The 20,115-nt window shown below is 34.6% G+C and overlaps 3 protein-coding genes across 3 annotated transcripts; 2 read left to right on the top strand and 1 right to left on the bottom strand.

Annotated features, from left to right (window-relative positions):
* Positions 1 to 210: 210 nt before the first annotated feature.
* Positions 211 to 740, bottom strand: LOC142984665 (uncharacterized; the record flags this gene model as incomplete). The annotated part of the gene is made up of 1 exon (XM_076132415.1): positions 211 to 740. A coding segment is annotated over one exon (408 nt), but the record flags the coding sequence as incomplete, so codon positions are not given.
* Positions 741 to 13,763: 13,023 nt separating this feature from the next.
* On the top strand, positions 13,764 to 14,794 carry LOC142984358 (uncharacterized). Its single transcript, XM_076131913.1, has 2 exons — positions 13,764 to 13,793; positions 14,249 to 14,794. Exons 1-2 carry the CDS (start codon positions 13,764 to 13,766, stop codon positions 14,747 to 14,749), a joined length of 531 nt encoding a protein of 176 aa, XP_075988028.1. The 3' UTR covers positions 14,750 to 14,794.
* Positions 14,795 to 15,103: 309 nt separating this feature from the next.
* LOC142984471 (protein FAM136A-like) lies at positions 15,104 to 19,023 on the top strand. The gene is made up of 4 exons (XM_076132095.1): positions 15,104 to 15,278; positions 16,130 to 16,249; positions 16,751 to 16,849; positions 17,243 to 19,023. Exons 1-4 carry the CDS (start codon positions 15,192 to 15,194, stop codon positions 17,378 to 17,380), a joined length of 444 nt encoding a protein of 147 aa, XP_075988210.1. The 5' UTR covers positions 15,104 to 15,191; the 3' UTR covers positions 17,381 to 19,023.
* The last annotated feature ends 1,092 nt before the right edge of the window (positions 19,024 to 20,115 follow it).

Consider the following 20,115-nt stretch of genomic DNA (forward strand, 5'->3'; position numbering starts at 1 on the left):
ATTAGCTGAAGTTAGGTATTTTATGATGAAGTTGTTCAAGACGTCTGAAGTCTATATCAAATGCCATTATGCGGTCACCTATCTATAAAATGTTTGCGCTAAGCTTGCTTAATCGACTAAATCGTTTACCGGCTAGTAAGTGTAACTAGCTTTAAGTAACAGTGTTAGACACTATAATGTCTTCCCCATATAGAAAATAAAACAATATAATAAACAGAAATAAAATATTTATTCTCAACAAATAAATAACAGATTTATGGACAAAAAAACACAACTTCCATTTTGAAGTCGGTAAAAATACATACAATAACAAAATTTACTCAAAATTGACATCAATAAATGTAGTTATAGGGGCTGTAGCCGCAAGAACTGACCATGGGTGACACAAAGTCTAAAGCCGGACTGTAAGCCGGTACGACTATATCGTTAGCAGTCGGCAAAGTGTTACTCAAAAGGTTGCTGACGACCAGTAACTGCAATGCATTAGCCAGATTATTAGCCACAGTACTATCTTGAATGATAGTAGTGGCTGGCAGGGCTACTGGGTTGGAGACTATAGTCTCTACTCCATAAGGAACGTCGATGATTGGAGATGGGTAGTTAGGGAGGATGACTTGGTTCGGCAGGATGGTTTCTGCTACTGGAATCTGGTTGGGGAAGATGACTGGGTTCGCGCCGCAAGATGGGATGAGGCCGGGGATGCGGTTGAGGCATTGTGCTTGGAGTAGCTGGGGAGAGAAAAATATTAGTTATAGCTTTAAAAACTACAATATAGTATTACCCCCTCCTCTTTCAGAAGGAGACATGTGCCCAGCAGTGAGAAAAACATGTGTCAAAAAGCACTATTTTAAGCATATATTAATAGGTATTGTTATTGGGCTAGTTTTGCGTCCATCAAGAACACTCTCTAGGGTCAAAAGCAATAGTAATATTATTCCTGAAGGCTATTTTCTATCACTTTGCTAGTGAAGTCCTTTCTAGTGGTTGGGAAATGACAAATAATTTATTCTGTTGAACATACTATTAACCATCAGACTCTACGCAGCTGACCGTTTTTATTCTATAAACTATCATACTCGAAGGAATTAATATTATTTATTTTATTTACCATATTCTAAACAGTTATGAAAACCTCTTTAATTACATCCAGTTAATAAGCCCAGGACTTTTTGATGGTAAATAGTATGATGTTACGAAAATTAATAATTAAAATATACTCACATTGAACAAAGCGAATTGCACGCAAACAAACGCAATGACTTTAGCGGCCATCTTGAAAATTGTACCTTAATTGTCAAACTACAAGTTTGTTATAATTACTTGAACACAATACATAAGTTTATATACTAACTAATGATTATCTAAAGGCTGTGTTTTATCTATTTACTCAATAGTTTACTGATAGAGTTATTAGAATCGCAATAAATAAACCCAGTTATCGGTGTTACGTAACTTTTATCGGTGGTTAAGAGGAATTTATTGTGTTAGGTCTTTAGTTCGAACTGTCAATGTAACTCTGTTTGAAATATTGTTATTACTTTTAATGTAGATAGTAAAGTAAAAATGGGTTAAAAATAATTATTTTATAAAATTTATCTATTTTTTGGTAACCTGAATATTACTTTAATTTAAACACAGGTTAAGTACAGATATACTCATTTTCAACACACATATATTTGTCCTGGGTGGAATTTGAACCCACCACACGTGGCTTTCCGGTTAGCTACTGCGCAAAACATACAGCTAACTAAACTAAATTATATTTTTTTTTTATATAACTAATCTGACTTTGTTGTTTAGAGAGTTTCCAACAAAATAGTATACCTACTTAATGCCGTGTAGAATTCCAACCCAAGACACCTACGTTCGGCGCGGTGATCATTTTAACCACCACGCCAAGGACGACAAATTATTGTACTTATCCACAAATAAAGACTAACCTCATCAATATAATGAAAAAACTAAAATTTAACGCATTAATGTCCCACTGATACGTAAGGGTTTCCTCCCCTAATAAGGGAGGGGTTAGGTCTTGAGTCCACCACTCTGACCAAGTGCGAATGGGGACACTGCATGCCCTCAATAAATGTATTAAACAAATTTTAGGCATGCAAGGCTTCCTCACGATGTTTTCCTTCACCGCTAAAGCATATGATAATTATTTCTAATACACATAACTTGGAAAAGTCATTGGTGTGTTGCCTCGGGTTCGAGTCTTCGACCACTTGCGTGGGAGGTATCAACTTATACCACTCGGCTATCAATATAATTTGCAATATAAAATAGTAACAACAAAAATATATCTTTTTGACAATCTAAGCGTAAATAAAATGCTTATCTCATCAATTATCATAATTGTATCGACACATAATCCAGTGGGCGTCTTTGAACTAACTTTGTTACAAGGAAACTCTTAGAAACATAACTTGTTATATTTGTACGAATTCCTACGTTTTCTGAGAAGGGTTTCTAGGGATGGAATGGGTATTAAGTTTCGGATATTGGTATATTAATAAGCTGCATTTGCCCGTGACCAGGGCTAGTGAAGCTCGGTTGAGTGAAAGATAAGGGTCCATATTGTAAATAATAATAATAATGTATCGGTTTTAGATACGGTTACGGATATGAAGTTATTTCCACGTATGAGATTTCACGTTAGTTTCGGATTAATTAAGCCTATTTAATCCGAAACTAACGTTAAAACTGATGAAAAAGAAGAAATTTTACGAATTTTGAAGTTTGTTTGTTTGTTTGTCATATGGTTAGTGTACAACCTAGTGTCAAAGTTGTTCAAGCCACCCGAGAGGCCTTTGACATGACTTAACGACTGTTATCTTGGTAGAATACAGCCGGGACCGAATTTTTACGTGCCCTCCGAAGCTCGGAGACGCCCAGCTCGAATAGCACTATGCGGTCAACCCATCTATGGAATGACCGCGCCAAGGATTGCTTAACCAACAGATCGTTTACCGACCGGTGAGCGCAATTGGCTATGGGCGCCTCAATCTTTATAACCCTCTTCATTAAAATATATGAAGTTATGAAAGGCTTATAAAGTGTTTTGTTTCTTTCACTCCTTAGCGAAATGAAAAAGAGAAAACATATTATAGTAGCTTTTTAACTAAAATAAGTTTATAGTGTGTTTATGACTAAGTGGGTTAGTCTCTGCCTCTTATCCGAAATTATCCGAAACTTTTATTATCAAGTACGATTACGGATATAATTTTGGTTACATTTACAGAGCTCTATAACATTCCTAGTTTCAGCATCAATCATCCGGCCGTCTTGTATCGTTATAATTCTACTGGCTTTCGCCCGCGGCTCTGCCCACGTGGAATTATAATACTGACTTGTTAGGGAATTCTTTTGATTATATTATATTAGTTTTGCTTCTGACCGTAAATGGATAGACTTTTATCTTGTTAAGTAATTTTCAAGATAAAATCTATAAATTATTAAATAGATTATAAATTTGAACGTTTGCAGACTACTTTTTACCAAATCCTTTATGTTCAGCTTACGTTTCGAAGGATTTTATTACATACATACGTTAAATTACGCCTTTTTCCCATAGGGGTAGGCAAAGACCACGGACGCCAATTACAAACTTCCCTTGCTTCATTCACATCCATACATCTTGTCATACAGGACCGCCGGATACGAAGTATTCTATTGTTATAGATAAAATATCTTTTACATTTTCTTTTACATTACATTTTCTTCTTGTTCATATTATTATATAACTTAGAATTTAGGATAAATCTTTATTTTAAAAGGATAAGGAATAAATAAACACTTTTTATTTTTCTTAACAATTTTATTAAAATCATCATCAACAATTCGCTTAGTTGCTAAAATAAATAAATAATATAATTACAGAAAATACATTTTTAGAAACAGCCTCTTAAATGAAGGCTATTATTTACTTTGTAAAAAATACCCATTATTTACTCAGTACCAGACCTTTTTCTCAGAAAAGCTCTTTGAACAAATGCCTGAAAAAAATATTTTCAGCTTCAGGAAGTAAATATCTGAAATCACTTCTGATTGCCTCCGCGGCGCAGTGGTTTAGGTCGCCACGCCGATACCATTGTGTCGGGAGGTCGTGGGTTCGATTCCCACACGGGACAATTATTTGTGCGATCCACAAATAATTGTTTCGAGTCTGGTTGTGCTTTGTGTCCGTTGTTTGTATGTTTGTAAAAGTCCCCGCGACACAAGAGCAATTCTTAGTGCGGGAGTTGTCTTTTAAAAAAAGAAAAAAAAAAGACTTCCATTTTATAAATATTAGACATTACTGAAATAAATAAATTTTAGAAATCACTCCTATTTTATTATATTAAACATTACGATTTAAACGTGAAATAAAATTTATTTGCAAGTGATCTTTGATACTATTGAGTCGATTGTAAAAATATGGTACAATACAATAACTGAAAGAAAGTTTCAATATCTTAAGAAATTGTGGACCTTTTCCTATCCAGACTAATTAATACTTTAGTACTAATTGTTGTATTGTAGAGCGGTTGTTGCGCTCTCCGGTGTGTAAACTATCCGTGGGTTAAGCAACCTTACCGCGGACATTACTAAGATGGGTGTCCGGCAAATGGTACTTGAACAGTGTCTCCGTGCTTCGCATTACACCTATGAAGTCGGTGCCTGTTATAGGCAATTTAAATAGCAGTCGCTTAGACAGCCTTGAACAATTTTGACACTAGGTTTGCCACTAATAAATAAATTATATGCTTAGTATATGCTAGTATCTTTACATAGCAACTACACAACACATAGGAAAGATTAATTCAAAAATGTATCAACAAATTCAGCCATTGTTTTGACTTCAAAACAGATCATTCACCGAAAAAACATCCTTATCAATCATCGCATATGGCGACTGGAAATCTTTTCTCGGATTTACCGAAGTAAATTGAGAGACCGGGTCAGAAAATGATGAAAAAGTTGCCAAAGCCTCATATGGAGACATAAGCCCACTGCCAGCACGAGTGGGCTTGAAAGAAGATATCAAATTAGGCTCGGCATAGTTAGAAGTCCCTATAAAATTCGCATTAGGTATCTTTTCTGATTGAGGAGGAAAGAACAGATTTGGAGAGTTGAACTGACTTTGAGCGGGCGATAACTGGTTTTGAGCAGACGTTAACTGATTTTGAGCAGGGTTGTACTGATTTTGAGCAAGGTTCAACTGATTTTGAGCGGCTAAATATTGAGTTTTAGTTTCTATAATCTCTTTTTGTTTCTCCGTCCCTAGATCAGGCGTTGGAGAATTTAATATATTGCTTAAAATAAGTAATTGTAAAGCCACTGCTAAGTTGTTCAGTAATTTCCCATCTATGTTTGATTTCGGTTGATTTTGGTTGACACAAGGTTTTGGCTGTTCTTGAGATAATGCTGTTATCAAACTCGGTAAAGAGAGACCAGATAAAGATGGGAGACCGGTGCTTGGTCTTGGTTGTTTGGCAACTGGTTTCGTGGTTGGTAGCTGGTTGGTAGTCACATGGTTGACGGTGTTAACCGTGGTTGCTGGCAGTTGGACCGTTGTGTATGGGAGACCAGATACGTGTAGGTATTTCTGTATTGCACGTTGAGCCTGTATAACAGGCATCTGAAAGTAATTAATAAGTAAGTTAGGAAAGACCATATTTAATTCCTAGATTAATATACTGTATTTTTAATCCCAGACAGTTTTTTTAATAAACAAGCAGTACAAGGGGACAAAGTTTAGTATAAACTAGCTGACCCGCGCAACTTCGCTTGCGTCACATAAGAGAGAATGGGTCATATTTTCCCCCGTTTTTGTAACATTTTTCACTGCTACTCTGCTCCTATTGGTCGTAGCGTAATGATATATAGCCTTTCTCGATAAATGGACTATCTAACATTGAGAGAATTTTTCAAATCGGACCCGTAGTTCCTGAGATTAGCGCGTTCAAACAAACAAACAAACTCTTCAGCTTTATAATATTAGTATAGATATGGCAGCTCTTAAGTTGAATAATTTATTTTTTTGCTTATTTTTGGGTAACATAGACACTTAGATAAATACCTTAACCTAAGATTACATATTAGGTCGGGGGAGAAGTCATTTCGCATTATAGTATGTATGAACTGGTAATAAAATCTCTTTGGCTTCAAGAATCACAAATGAGTACACGGTTCGTTAGGTTTCTTTCAGTGAGCTCGTGAGGTACCCAAATATCGAGCTTTTTTGTGTAGAGAAAAGATTTAATTACAAGTTACAATACATACTATAATGCGAAAAGACTTTTTGTATGTATTATGCAAAGTCACACACAACACGAAAAATATTTCTAGCCAACGAGTCGTCTAGAAAGAAAGTAATATAACACGTACCTGGCAAAACAATATTTGTACTAATAATAAACTTAAAACTCTCGCCTCCATCTTCACAGAGATACTATAACTAATAATAATGTTAATTAACAAAGTAATTTATAATATAGACGTTTTTATCAATCATCTGTGTGTTGCGTAATAATAATCTCTTTAGATAAGTTGTGTGATTTATCTGGCCGTAATTATCTCATATGTTTTGTAGTTCAAAGAATTTTACATACATACATAGATACATACATAAAAATCACGCCTTCTTTTAGGTTATGCGGAACAAAGAACGCCCCTTGGTATGATTCTTACAGACTTCCCTTGCCTCATTCACTTCCATACAATCATAAAAATAATTTTGATAATGTTAATTTAATAGACATAGTAAGCTCTTGCCTTGAGTTTTAGGTTCGATCCCGGGTGGGGGTAAATAGTTAGTCCTTATAGTTACGGACGAGAAGTTCTCAGTGATTGCATGTAGAGAAGAAGTTGTAGTCAAAGATCACCGTTTCAGCATTTTACAGGTCATGCCTTCGAATCTTTGAACGGTCAGAGCTATTAGGAGTAGGTTAATCAATCCTTTTAAACTAAGTAGATAGATAATTACTTCGTATTTCGTTACCTATCTATTGGAGTTTGTAAAGGTTACTTGTAAATAAATTGTGTTTTTGAATAGACTTTGTATGGATTCCGATAGCCGTGGGATATCTTTTATAACTTTTAATTAATTTATTTACATAAATAGATAATTATTTACTTATTTGGAGTGGATTCATGCCTAGGTGTGTGGGAGGTATCGATACATTGTGATTTTTCAGGTTTCAGCAATTTTGAACTATCTTTCTTCGATGAAAACAGTTTATAGTCCGACATCAAATATCTCTCTGGCTAAGAAAATTAAGGAAGACAGAATACGAAGGCTTTGCGTGACGAAAGTTTGATAATACTGCTCTTAAAGAACTGTAAAACGCTAATAAATTACCTTAAATAGTCCAAGAAGAAGGCTTTTGCTCAGCAAGGAGTCAGTAAAGTTTTGCTATACACATATAAGTATTCGGTTCGGCATTAATCGGCCTAGCCGGCCGGCAAAACTTAGTATGTGTAGATGAATCCGATCGGCACAAGCCAAACAAATGAGTCGAATCGGTTTTGTTGTTCGAAAAATATCGAACGTGCCGAAACGAATATATGTACGTGCAGCTACCCTATGGGTTAAATAATAATACTAATTGCTAATTTAAGAAATTTTGCTAATTTGTGTGTGCATTTGCGATAACACATGATATTACTAACATATTATTACAAATATTACCTTACATTTATATTCCAATAACTTTATCGATTATTGACGAAATAAATTATGTTATTGTTACAAATATTATTTAAGTAATCATAGTTATTTTATATAAAAACCCTTGAGTTTGAAGCACTGTAGTATTTTTAAAAATGGCGGTGCTTTTACTGTGTGTTTCAGTTTTATTTGCCACTGTAAGTAACATTGATCTTTATTATTCTGTAGATTATGACATAATAGACATATTTACGTTAGTAAATATTTATTTTTACAAATATCTGACCTTATAATTTTTAGAATACAGATAAATCAAGTAATAGTTTAACTGTTTTCAATCATGTTTAAAACTTTGGCTGTAGTACCTTTACATTGACACCATGTATGGCTGAAACGTTCTTAAACAGCTCCTGAAATTTTCAGATGAAAGGTTAAACAATAGCCAATCTTTAAATTCGAAATCTATTTTAAATTTGAAAAATATATCCATTTGAACGATAACTTGTTGATAACAAAAAAGATCAACCTAATTGTGATTGTGCAAAGATTGTTTGGAAACATTCCATCTGTAAAACTCTTAGTTCTTTCATAATTTTACCAAAACTTTTTATACTATTATTTAACTTTTTCCGAAAGGAAACTACCATTCAATCTGAATTCAACAAGCACCATTTTCTGAAACATAAATATCTCTTTTTTATTTTTTCTAGGCGCAGTGTCTACCCCTCTCAGTGCCACTACCGCAAGTGGTATCACCATGTTCCCCATCCATCACACCCTGCTCCCCCCTACTCTCCCCCTGCCAGCCTCCCGTGGTCTCTTCCTCACCAGTCGTCGCCACAACCATCGTTGACAATTCCGTCTCAAACGCCTTAGCCAATGCTCTTCAGTTATTAATCGTTTCAAACCTGATAGAAAATACAATGAACTCTCCATGTGGTTTGAATACAGTGCAGGCTGCAGTCTCACCGTTCTGTGATGCTATACCTTGTCAACCGTCAGTGTATTCACCAGCAATCGATTTACTCACTCCAGAGTACCTTTCTATCGCTCCTTGTGATATTCTTTCTCCTTGCGATCCTATTATTGATATAATTCCGAATAATTGCTATCCTGATGTGGTCACCGTTCCTACTGTGGGATGCGGCTGCGATTCTTTCATACCCAATATTGGAGCCAACTATGGTTGTGGATGTAACAGTCCTTATATCCCTAATAATGGTTTTGCTGTTGCCTGTGATTCGCCTTACATACCCAATATTGGTGCCAACTATGGTTGTGGCTGTGATAGTCCATTTATTCCCAACATTGGCCCCAACTTTGGCTGCGGTTGCGATTCTCCCTTCATTCCTAATGTTGGTCCCAGCTATGGTTGCGGTTGTGATAGTCCATTCATACCCAACATTGGTTCCAACTATGGCTGCGGCTGTGATTCACCCTTCATACCTAACATTGCTCCTAGCTATGGTTGTGGTTGTGATAGCCCATTCCTCCCCAACATTGGCTCCAACTTTGGCTGTGGTTGCGACAATCCTTTCATTCCCAACATTGGCCCCAACTTCGGCTGTGGTAACTGTCTCTCCAGCCTCCAAAGCCTGCTTCCTAGTATCCTTCCAGGCATTGGTCTCCCAAACTTGGGCTGTGGTTGTAACAACTTCGGTTATGACGTCAATCCTTTTGGACCTTGTGACTCCAGGGCTATTGTTCCTGAGGTCCTGTACCCTCCAGCCATCCCAACTGGTTGCGGATGTGGATACGGAGGACCAAGTTATCCAGGATATTATTACTAGAAAGTTATTAAACGAGAATTAATGTGTTGAGACTGGTTTACTGCATTTTGTAACAAATATACCTCCGATATTTTAATGTTGCTTAAAAATATAAAGGAAATACAAAATTACAAAATATTATACTTTCGTTTTATTTTAGAACCTTTAATACTCATAAATATGCCGCAAGTTGCCTATGATTTGATTGAACCTAAGTACGAAACTAACAAAATCTATCAACATTTTAATCCCTAATGTGTTTTGGCGATCAGTCGAATAAATGAATAGAAATTTGATGAGCATTATTTTCGCTTTGTGGGCTATTGAAAGATCATTTAAGTACTTGTTAATTCAAGTCAAGAACCTGCTTAATTAAAATTAAACACTACATTGACCACTAACAATCCAACTGAAGATTATTATAACCAAAGTTTAAGAAAACCTTTAACCTTAAATACACTTTACTTACCCATTAAAAATAATGATCCTTTTACCTTCATAATAGCATTATGGGATAAGCTGTGAAGTCTTGTACTTAAACGATATTTATTGAGGTAATCTCCGACTACCGATAAAAGTTACTGTTAATTTAATTCGGGAAGGGTTTTCCCTGAAATACGTTATTTTAGTGTGAATAAGCAGGACATAATATTTTGTATTAATTTTAGGATCTTAAAAACAAATACATATATCTTACCGGAAAAAGGAAATTCTTAACATTGTTTTCAACTATGTACGGACTTAGTAAATCATACTTTTGTATTCATATTTTGTTTTTATTTCCCATTATACCCATTTCAGACACATGGTAAGGCAGGGAGAGTATCTTTACTGCTCTTTCTTTTAACCTTACTTAAGCATAATAACGGCTTAGATGCCAAGGTATTAAATAATAAGTCAGCGAAAAATTAAATAAAAAAACAAACATATAAAGTAAAAATCATTTAATCCAACAAAAATAAATAAACCTTAAATACTAAAAACTACCCTTGTATATTACCCAACAACCCCATAATTGTATTTAACAAATTAGCATTATTTGCACCCCCTAACACATTAGGAACAGCACTCACAGCAGGTAAAACAGCCGGCCCTACTCTGTTTAGCGGTAAATTTGACCCTAGCACATTAGGGGCAATTAAATTTGACCCTATGACATTAGGAGCAATAGCATTCGACCCTATGACGTTAGTTGCATATGGTAGATTAGACCCTATGATATTAGGGGCAATAGGGACACTAGGGCCAATAGTAATAGGGTTAGCACAACCACACGACAAAGTGGGAGATGATAGCACCTCATTTAAAATCGGTGCAGCTAATTCCAAAGCCATTTGCGAATTTCCTACCGTGTTTTGTAATAAATTGCACACAATCATAAGCTGTATCGTATTTGCTAAGTTTTTGCAAATTGTGGGTGAACAATCAGTGATTATAGTCGTGCCTTGATCGGCCACATTTGGGATTGGGACTAGGCTGTTGATCGGCGGCTCGTTGATCACTGTTGGGGTGTTGATTAATTGTGGGGTGTTGATCAATTGTGGGGTGTTGATCAATTGTGGGGTGTTGATCAATTGTGGGGTGTTGATCACAGGTGGGTATGGGTTGACTGGCTCGATAATTTCTGGTTGGCGGTTGAGTAAGTTGAAAGGCGGTGGTCGTAGGACTTGTGGCGTGGCAAGCTGAAAAAAGGTTTAATTTAAAAAGGGTAAAATTGGTGGGATATTGTTTAATGCATTAATTAGTCTGTTTGATTGCGATCAACTCAGTAGATTAAGATCAGACTTTTTTGCATTTTTTATTAGTACTAAGAATTTTAAAAGGCTTTAAAGTAATTCTTACAGATTTTGGTGATTTAGGTTGTTAATTAAATTATAGACGTGCTCGTTGCTATAAGCATTGATCTCCTCTCGCAACGAGAGAGGGTCTTAAGCTATATGATTGGGACAAACAAAATTAAAAAATATATACTATACCTTTATTCCTAAAGCCACAAAACAGATCAAAGAGAACTTCATCTTGCCACACCTAAAACAAAATGATGACAGGCTGTATCCTCACTTCTGTGGTTAAAAATAAAAAATATAAATCTCTACTCTATTATTTAACGAAAAGTTATCTGTGGTTCGTGACTTATCTTATTCTTTTGGAGATAATTTTATTTTATTATCGAGTTACCGTGAACTTGGCGAATTTACATGAATTGTGATAATTATACGACCTTTGTGATAAAGTAATGTCGTAAGGCAGAAGGCTTTCAGGAGAGATTTTTGTTTACATTAGGTCAATGACTTATGAAAAAAACTATCGAACTCTGGAGATAAATGCTAAATAATTGATCAAAAATCTTTGAAATAAGAAATAAAAAAATGTTTTTTCAAACTTTAGAAATAAAAATGTTCTTTCCATGCAATATCAGCTGCGTATGAATCAATTTTTGTGAAAAGAATAAACAGCTGTTTGTACGTCTAAACTGTTGAACAGATTCTTATGAAATTGAGCCAAGGGATAATTTGAAATCCCGAATCAATCATTTTTTTTTCCAATATTGATAGTGTAGGTAAGTAATAAAACAACAGAGGTTAAGTTTATTTTTCTTTTATTTATTTACAAAATAATCGGCTTCACCAACGGCGCCCAATCAGGGCACATCGGAGCAGCTATCGTCAAACAATCACAGCCCGTACTAATAGGCAAATAGGCACCTGTAGTCATATACTCTACAGCTGGTTCAAAATACTTGCCAACTAACGGCAGAGCGGCGGGAAAATAGCCCAAACCACAAGGCAATTCTACTGCCGTAGGAGGCAGTATTAGCTGATCATTGCATGCTCGACAGTCACATGCATAATCTATGGTTTCAAAACAGGCGGGAAATGGTTTTTGACAGCCGCATCCGTAGTCTATGCTTTCAATATAGGCGGGAATCGGTTTTTGACAGCCGCAAATATAGTCTGTGGCTTCATAACAGGTGGGAAACGGTGTTTGACAGCCGCAAGCATAGTCTATGGTGTCATAACACGCGGGAAATTGTTTTTGATAGCTGCAACCATAGTCTATGGTATCATAACAGGCGGAACACGGTGCTGCCCGATTAGAATAGCATATTGTTCGCTGCGGTACTGCGCAGGGTCCGCGAGCGATTTTTCTTGGACGTGCAGATGTGGTCTGTAAATTAAAATTATATTGATAATAGGATATTAGGACTAATTCCTATATTATTTACTGTATACTCGAGGTTTACTATATTTATATACTATACGATTTCTTCAAGTCATGGTTTACATCCAAACAGCATAATAAAAAGATCACTCTACGTATCTTAAACATACTAGTCTTTGAAAGCACAACCTGACAACTAGCTAGACTAATGTATAATCACTTTTATCTTAAGAAAATACAGTAACGTAAGTAGCATTAAAACATTAAAATTCATAATTGATTACTATTCTGCTTACCCCAATTAAAACGACCACAAGTAACACGCAGTATTTCACCTCCATTGTCCTAGTTTCTCACAAAATGTTACTACTGTAATTATTTCCTTGAATAAATACCATTTTATGTCTTAATCATAGTCATTTTACGCCACATATCAGTATTTATGAAGCAAACAATTGTTTTTCTACGTTTTGTAATGGTTTAGTAACCTATATCAAAGTTATGTGAAAGAAATCTATCTTTTTTTTCCAATATCATTTTAGTAGTTCCTTTGGCATCATATTATTATCATTAGATTCCCGCTTCTTAATTAAATGTAAATATAGGGAACTCATTCTAATAAGTGGTTGATCGTTAAAATCCCAGTGTCCAATGACTGTGCTTTTCGAGAATCAAAGTTTCAAATTAAGTTTCTTTTTCTAAAAATTAAGTATAAAATTATTTTGAGTGTCAACCTTTTGAACATTGATTTGAAAAAAGACAAAATAATTTTTCCTCTGTATAATATTCGTTTTATGTAGGTAAGAATCAAAATACTTACTTGTTTGTGCGCTTCGCAATAAATTAGCACACTAAAAACGTGCTTTTGGCACAAAATATTATCGATATTTTGCGAAATCGTAGCAAAAATTGCACATTTCGTTCGATAGCAAATTATTTTACACCATTTCGTTTGACTTTACAAGTAAAAAATTGAGTAATTATGTTACTAAATAAACAGCTATTGTTTCAAAACATTTTGATAAAGATTACGTTTTTGTGTTTCAAGAAATAACCTGGTAATCTATTACGATTAGTAATTCTTTAGAATATTACATTAAATACATAATTAGACATTGTATGCTTTATAAATAGAGCCTAAGGTAATATGTCGTGATTTTTATTACAGCTGTTGATTCAAGATGAAAGGAAACTGTTTTTTGTTTGTTAAGGTAAGGTATTTTAATTGCTAAGTATTAATATTATATAAATAGTTTTTTTTTCCTTAGCCTATTTGAATGTCCCACTGCTGGGCAAAGGTCTCCCCTCTTCCCTTCCAAATCCCCCTATCGGCGGCAAGATCCGACCAGTTCTTTTCAAAAACGTCCAGGTCATCCCGCCATCTCCTTTTAGGTCTCCCGCGTCTGCCATGACCATCCTCTGGCACCCAGTTGGTAGATATACGGGCCCTATATAAATAGTTATTGAAAAATAATGTATCATGGCCTAAGTTCGCTTTTTGTTACATTTTATTAAACAAATTTTGTAGTAATCTATCCTTGTCTTGAATATCTTACTTAATAGATAATTTATCTCAATAAAGTTGCATAATAATTAAGTAATGTCTCTCACGTTCTTTTATCGCATCACAAAACATACCTTACATTATAATCTATCATTTTTACAGATAAGTCACGCACAACCAAACAGATCTTGGCCTAAACCATCAACAACCAGTGGACCACAAGCACAGCAACCAAAGTTACCGCAAGCAACCACAACTCCTGCAACACCAACGCCAGCTACACCTTCATATTTCGAAAAAATCACTCCTAAATGTTACCCGGAGACTGCTACAGCATACTTCTTACCGGCTCCTCCTACATCACCTAAAGTGACTGTATTAGATTCAAGCAAAGATCTTTCTTCGTTGTTAAAAGTAAAAGAAGTGCCCAGTTCAACTTTAGCTTCAAATATTTTAGCTAATCGTGGTAGTTTTTCTCCACCGCCAGCGGTAAAGCCAGATTTGATTCATGAAGTTCCTTCTTTGATACAAGATAGGTTCAGTCGTATGTCTGAATCTGATGTTAAAGTTTGTACCGCATGTGCTAATTTGATTGAAAAATTACCGATATTCAATTTTGATCAGGAGTTGTTGAATGGATTTTTGTCTGGACTCGGAATTTGAGACTTGTTGTGTTGTGATAGATTGTAGTTAAATTATTTCGTTGGTTTTAAGAGTATTGTAATAAATATTGTAGTTATATAGATACCTATAAATAAAGAATGCCTAAAAATATTTGTGGAAGTTTTACTTACTTTTAAGCTAAAACTTATATTAAATGATGCCTTGAAAAGTGTAATAATTATGCAGGCGAGGAGATGACTATAAAAGCGACTTATGACGAACTAAACAACGAACAAAAACAAATGTATTTTTTTAATAAAATATAAAAGATATTAACAAGTATGTATCAAATTGATGAGATTAAAAAAATGGAACGTCAAATGTTTCGTATTGTCATTACTGTCATTAGTGTCATCTTCCCTCATTAAGTCATTGAGGCCCTAATACACTTTGTATTGAAATTAAATTTATTTATTTGTATTCCTAACACAAAACCATCACAATGGTCGAAGCACAAAGGTTCAGGATTGAGCAGGAGATGACCAACCTCGTCAATGAGTTGGACAAGAGTTATTTACGGAAAATGCAAGTAAGTTAGGTTATGTCAGCGATAACCATGCAAGGCTTATGCAATAACTTTAAGATAATATCAATTACTTTATATATACGACTAGCTGACCCGCGCAACTTCGCTTGCGTCACAGAAGAGAGAACGGATCAAAATTTTCCCCATTTCTGTAACATTTTTTACCCTTACTCTTCTCCTATTGGCCGTAGCGTGATGATATATAGCCTATAGCCTTCCCCGATAAATGGGCTGTCTAACACTGAAAGAATTTTTCAAATTGGACCCGTACTTCCTGAGATTAGCGCGTTCAAACAAACAAACAAACAAACAAACAAACAAACTCTTCAGCTTTATTATATTAGTATAGATTAGTATAGATTATAGAATTGAAAATTTAAGGATGTTATGCATTTTGTAGTCATTAGATAAGAAAATAAGATGCTGTTTGCACTTGACGCAAAATTGTAAACAAAAATCTTATTAGAAATTTGGTTTCTACCGGTTTGTCGGACGTTGTCTTCAGTAAATGATGAAGTAACTCAATGTATAACACTCAGTTTACTTAGTCCTTTAATAATTAGACATGCATAGGTTACTACAACAATGACGTTTTAGTAAAATTTGAGAAAAATTCTGTATTAAGTACTTGTATATTTTTTATCTCCATAATACAATTTTATTCTTATTAAAAGATAACACCCTCAGTATGAATTGCTCTTTGGCGTGCGGACTTTTACAAACATACAAACAACATACTCAGACAAACAATATTTATTTATTCATAGGTCTTTTGAGTGATAGTGGTCAACCTAAAAGGCTAGTGTTATAGTTATTTGTAATAAATAAATTGATAAGCTTATAAATATTTTCAGGGTGACATGCACAGATGTGCGGCCAAATGCTGTGACGATCCACAGTCGTCACTGGAGAGAGTACACGGGTGTATAGACAACTGCACTGCACCTCTCAACCAGGCTAATAATTATGTACAGGTCAGTATTTATGGCACAACATTATTTATTAGAAAAATTAAATTCTGAGCTAGATTTTACCCTTTGGTCAAACTTTAAGCAGTTGATTAAATAAATTTCCAGCATTTTGTAACTACAATATTTGGATTATACATTTAGGTAAAATATCAAGTTACACAGTAAACATACTTTGTAGCACTATGTACAAAAAAGTTGAGGTAGGGCCTAAAGAATGCCCCATTTTCACAGTAAAATAGATTATAACAATTTTATCCTTATGACTTGTATACCACAATAACTTCTATATTTATAATGACTATATATCCTCTGCAATGTAGATCCGTAAATCGCTAATCAGAATTGTATTAACAGGGTGAACAGAACTTAATTAATTGTTTCTTTTAAAAATCCTAAATCTATAACCAAACTGTTAAGAACAGGTTACTTAATTTATTGTTTTTTTACAACATGGTGTACAAACACAGCCAAGGCACTTATAAAGTTACTATTTCTAAATTGCAGGGTGAGATAAACCACCTACAGAACAGACTGCAGAGATGTGTGATGGACTGCAATGATGCTGCAAGAGACAGACTGGGACCAGACCCTAGCCAGGAAACTGTAAGTAGAAGTTTATTATTATGGTTACTTTACTTAAGGGTCCCAAACCTTAAGGCCGAAGTACTATGTGTAAAGCCAATATACTTCACAGTTTCTCTTAAATTTGCATACATGACATCTCTCCTGCTATACGCTAGTTGTCTGAAATGTACCTATTTCCTCAAATTTTGCCATTTTCAATGTGGGTTACATATGTTAGATAGCAAGCCTATTACCATGTACTGGACATGATATATTATTATCATCTAAATTTGGTCTGCTATTAATTTTTTTGACCTGGTGTTGAATCCAAGACTGCATGATCAGCAATTGCATACAACACAGTACCCAGCAGTTCATTGAATTAAAAATGTTTTAAAACATTTTAAAAACAATTTTTATTTACATTTCCAGATCGACAAATGCACGATAGACTTTGAGAAGTGTGCAGTGAAATGTGTAGACAAACACATTGGCATTATTCCCAGCATGATGAAGACGATGAAGAAAGTGCTCGCCAGCGGCAAGCCGCCGCCGCCGAGGTCTGAATAAAGATGGGTGATCGAGAGTTGTTTGAACGATGAAAATGGGTTGGAGCTGTTGCCAGAGTCTTTTGATGTAGTATCATATAAGCATTTGTTACATATGTATAATTTTTATACTGGCAAAATTCATTTTTTCATTAAATATGTCCTACTGCTGAAAGTTGTATGAGTGCAATGGAAGCTAATCTTGTGACTCCTCCATGTTTAAGAGAATATAATAAATAATTTATGTATTACACATCTTTAGAGGGAAATAATGCATTTTTATGGTAAAGTGAAGGCAGTCTTCCACTTGACGGCAACGGGTAGACAGTATCGTTGACAGCAAGTTTTAGATAGTATAATAACTTGCCACCAGACTTAATTTTAATTATAGCATTCTCATTCACTTCTCTACGGAATATATGTACCAATTTGTTTATCCTAAGAGAAAGAAAGAAATCTTTGTGCATGTATTTTCATTGTTACTTCTAATAACTTATTTACTAAGAAAAACACAGTAATTATGCATTTTTATGTACTATATTCGCATTTAAATAAATATGAGAATTATATTTGACCTGGCAACAGCTTTGAATAAAATATGTTTGAGCATTTAATAGATGAAGTTTGTCTGGTTGTTGAAAGTAAATGGCAGCATACAATTATGAAATATGTATATATATATTTGTATGTAGGTGGTAATCTCTAAAACCACTGAACCGAATTTGAAAATTCGTTTTACATGTAACTGCATTATCCCTGAGTGCATATAGGCTATAAATTATTCTTATATCATGCATTAGCCAAGCTGTGTTATGATATAGACTTCTATTGTTAAACTCCCTGGGTTGTTAGTTAACTATTTGACTGTCTCCGTGGCGCAGTGGTTTAGGTCGCCACGCCGCTACCATTGCGTCGGGAGGTCGTGGGTTTCCCACACGGGGCTATAATTTGTGTAATCCACGAATAATGGTTTCGGGTCTAGTTGTACTTTGTGTCCGTTGTTTGTAAAAGTCCCCGCGACACAAGAGCTATTCTTAATGCATGATAAAGTACAGAAAACCAGAATTTTGCATCATTATAATTATAATAAGATTGCTATGTATTTCATAAATAAATTTGTATAAACCACAACTATCAAATACCTCAGCTAAAGAACTATATTCTAAGATATATTTTCACTATGACCCATTTAAAAGTCTATCCAGCAATAGTTATGCATAAAATAACTGACTAAACTGAATATTATAGATTTACGTCTGTGTGCTACGCTTTTTCGTCTAAACTGCTGACCCGATTTTGATGAAATTCAGCATGATATTATTTGAAATCTTAAAAGTATCATCCTCTATTTAATTAAGCCGCTTAGGGTGTGATTCTTATAAAATAATGTAGCCAATGTTTGTTCCCGGTACTACAACTACTTCTATGCACAATTTCATCGAAATTGGTTGAGTGTTTTAGCCGTAACAGCATAGTAGACAGACTTTCGCATTTATAATATTAGTATGGATGCTTCGTGTATTCTTCAATAATGCTGGATAGATTTTAAATGTGTTTTTACAATTACTAAAAGTATGTACTTTAAAACGAATGTTGCCATTGTATAAAATTAATTAGTAGGTTTAATGTGTATAGAATATTGTTAGAAATAAATGTTGAATCTTATTTGTTTGGTTTTATTTTTATTATTTATCTGTATACGAATTTAAAAATACTTAATCTATACTAATATTATAAAGCTGAAGAGTTTGTTTGTTTGAACGCGCTAATCTCGGGAACTACTGGTCCGATTTGAAAAATTCTTTCACTGTTAGATAGTCCATTTATCGAGGAAGGCTATAGGCTATATATCATCACGCTACGACCAATAGGAGCAGAGTACCAGTAAAAAATGTTACAAAAACGGGGAAAATTATGACCCATTCTCTCTTATCTGACGCAAGCGAAGTTGCGCGGGTCAGCTAGTACATAATATCACGCGTTTTTCTCATAAGGAAATAGGCTCAAACCGAAGAACGCGACTTGGTACGATCCTTACAAACTAAATAGCTACTAGGCAATAAAAAAAGACGCTTAAAGTCTCTTTATTAATAAAAAAATAGTATGGAAATCGAAGTCAGGATTCCCGCGCCTCTATAGCAGCGTGTTGACCATATTAATTACTACGCCATAGATGTCCAAATGATTTGATTTTGTTCTTCAAAACTTACGACGTCCCTGTCTGTTACTATAATTATATTTCCCTAAGCAGGAATAAAGCTTAAATAACATCACACATCACAGACCTTTATGAAATAGATACACCCACGTTGCGCCATTGACAATGTTAGTCCCATCTAATAGGTACAGGGCAAACCTATTGTCATTTACTAGACACATTACCAAACTCCGGGCTGCTATTAAAATATTTCTATAGAAATTGTCCGACTCGAGCATGGAACCCGAGACCTTACGATCAGTAGTCGTATACCCTACCACCTGTCTAGAGGCAGTCAAGTCAATGCAATGTAATATTACTATATTTTTGTTATGTAAATATTATATCGTTTTTTATGTTTATCAGATATTATTACTAATTTAAAATCAATTGCAGAATATTATGTAAAATATTATATAATAATTAACGCAATTTTTCATTTTATCGATGAAATATTAGTATATAAAGTAATTTTGATTCTAAATTAGACATAAACACATCGATTTAATAGTATTTTAGTACTTACTAGTTTAATAAAATAATAAAAAATGTATTTCGGT

This window comes from Anticarsia gemmatalis, chromosome 27 (genome assembly GCF_050436995.1).
Source record: "Anticarsia gemmatalis isolate Benzon Research Colony breed Stoneville strain chromosome 27, ilAntGemm2 primary, whole genome shotgun sequence".
NCBI classification, from domain to species: Eukaryota; Metazoa; Arthropoda; class Insecta; order Lepidoptera; family Erebidae; genus Anticarsia; species Anticarsia gemmatalis.

What these genes read in the sequence shown, in the direction of transcription:
- LOC142984358 (XM_076131913.1), top strand. Translation starts at nt 13,764, where the DNA reads ATGAAAGGAAACTGTTTTTTGTTTGTTAAG. An exon ending in ACTGTTTTTTGTTTGTTAAG is followed by an intron (nt 13,794 to 14,248) that starts GTAAGGTATTTT and finishes TCATTTTTACAG; the next exon opens with ATAAGTCACGCACAACCAAA.
- LOC142984471 (XM_076132095.1), top strand. Translation starts at nt 15,192, where the DNA reads ATGGTCGAAGCACAAAGGTTCAGGATTGAGCAGGAGATGACCAACCTC. An exon ending in GTTATTTACGGAAAATGCAA is followed by an intron (nt 15,279 to 16,129) that starts GTAAGTTAGGTT and finishes AAATATTTTCAG; the next exon opens with GGTGACATGCACAGATGTGC. An exon ending in AGGCTAATAATTATGTACAG is followed by an intron (nt 16,250 to 16,750) that starts GTCAGTATTTAT and finishes TCTAAATTGCAG; the next exon opens with GGTGAGATAAACCACCTACA.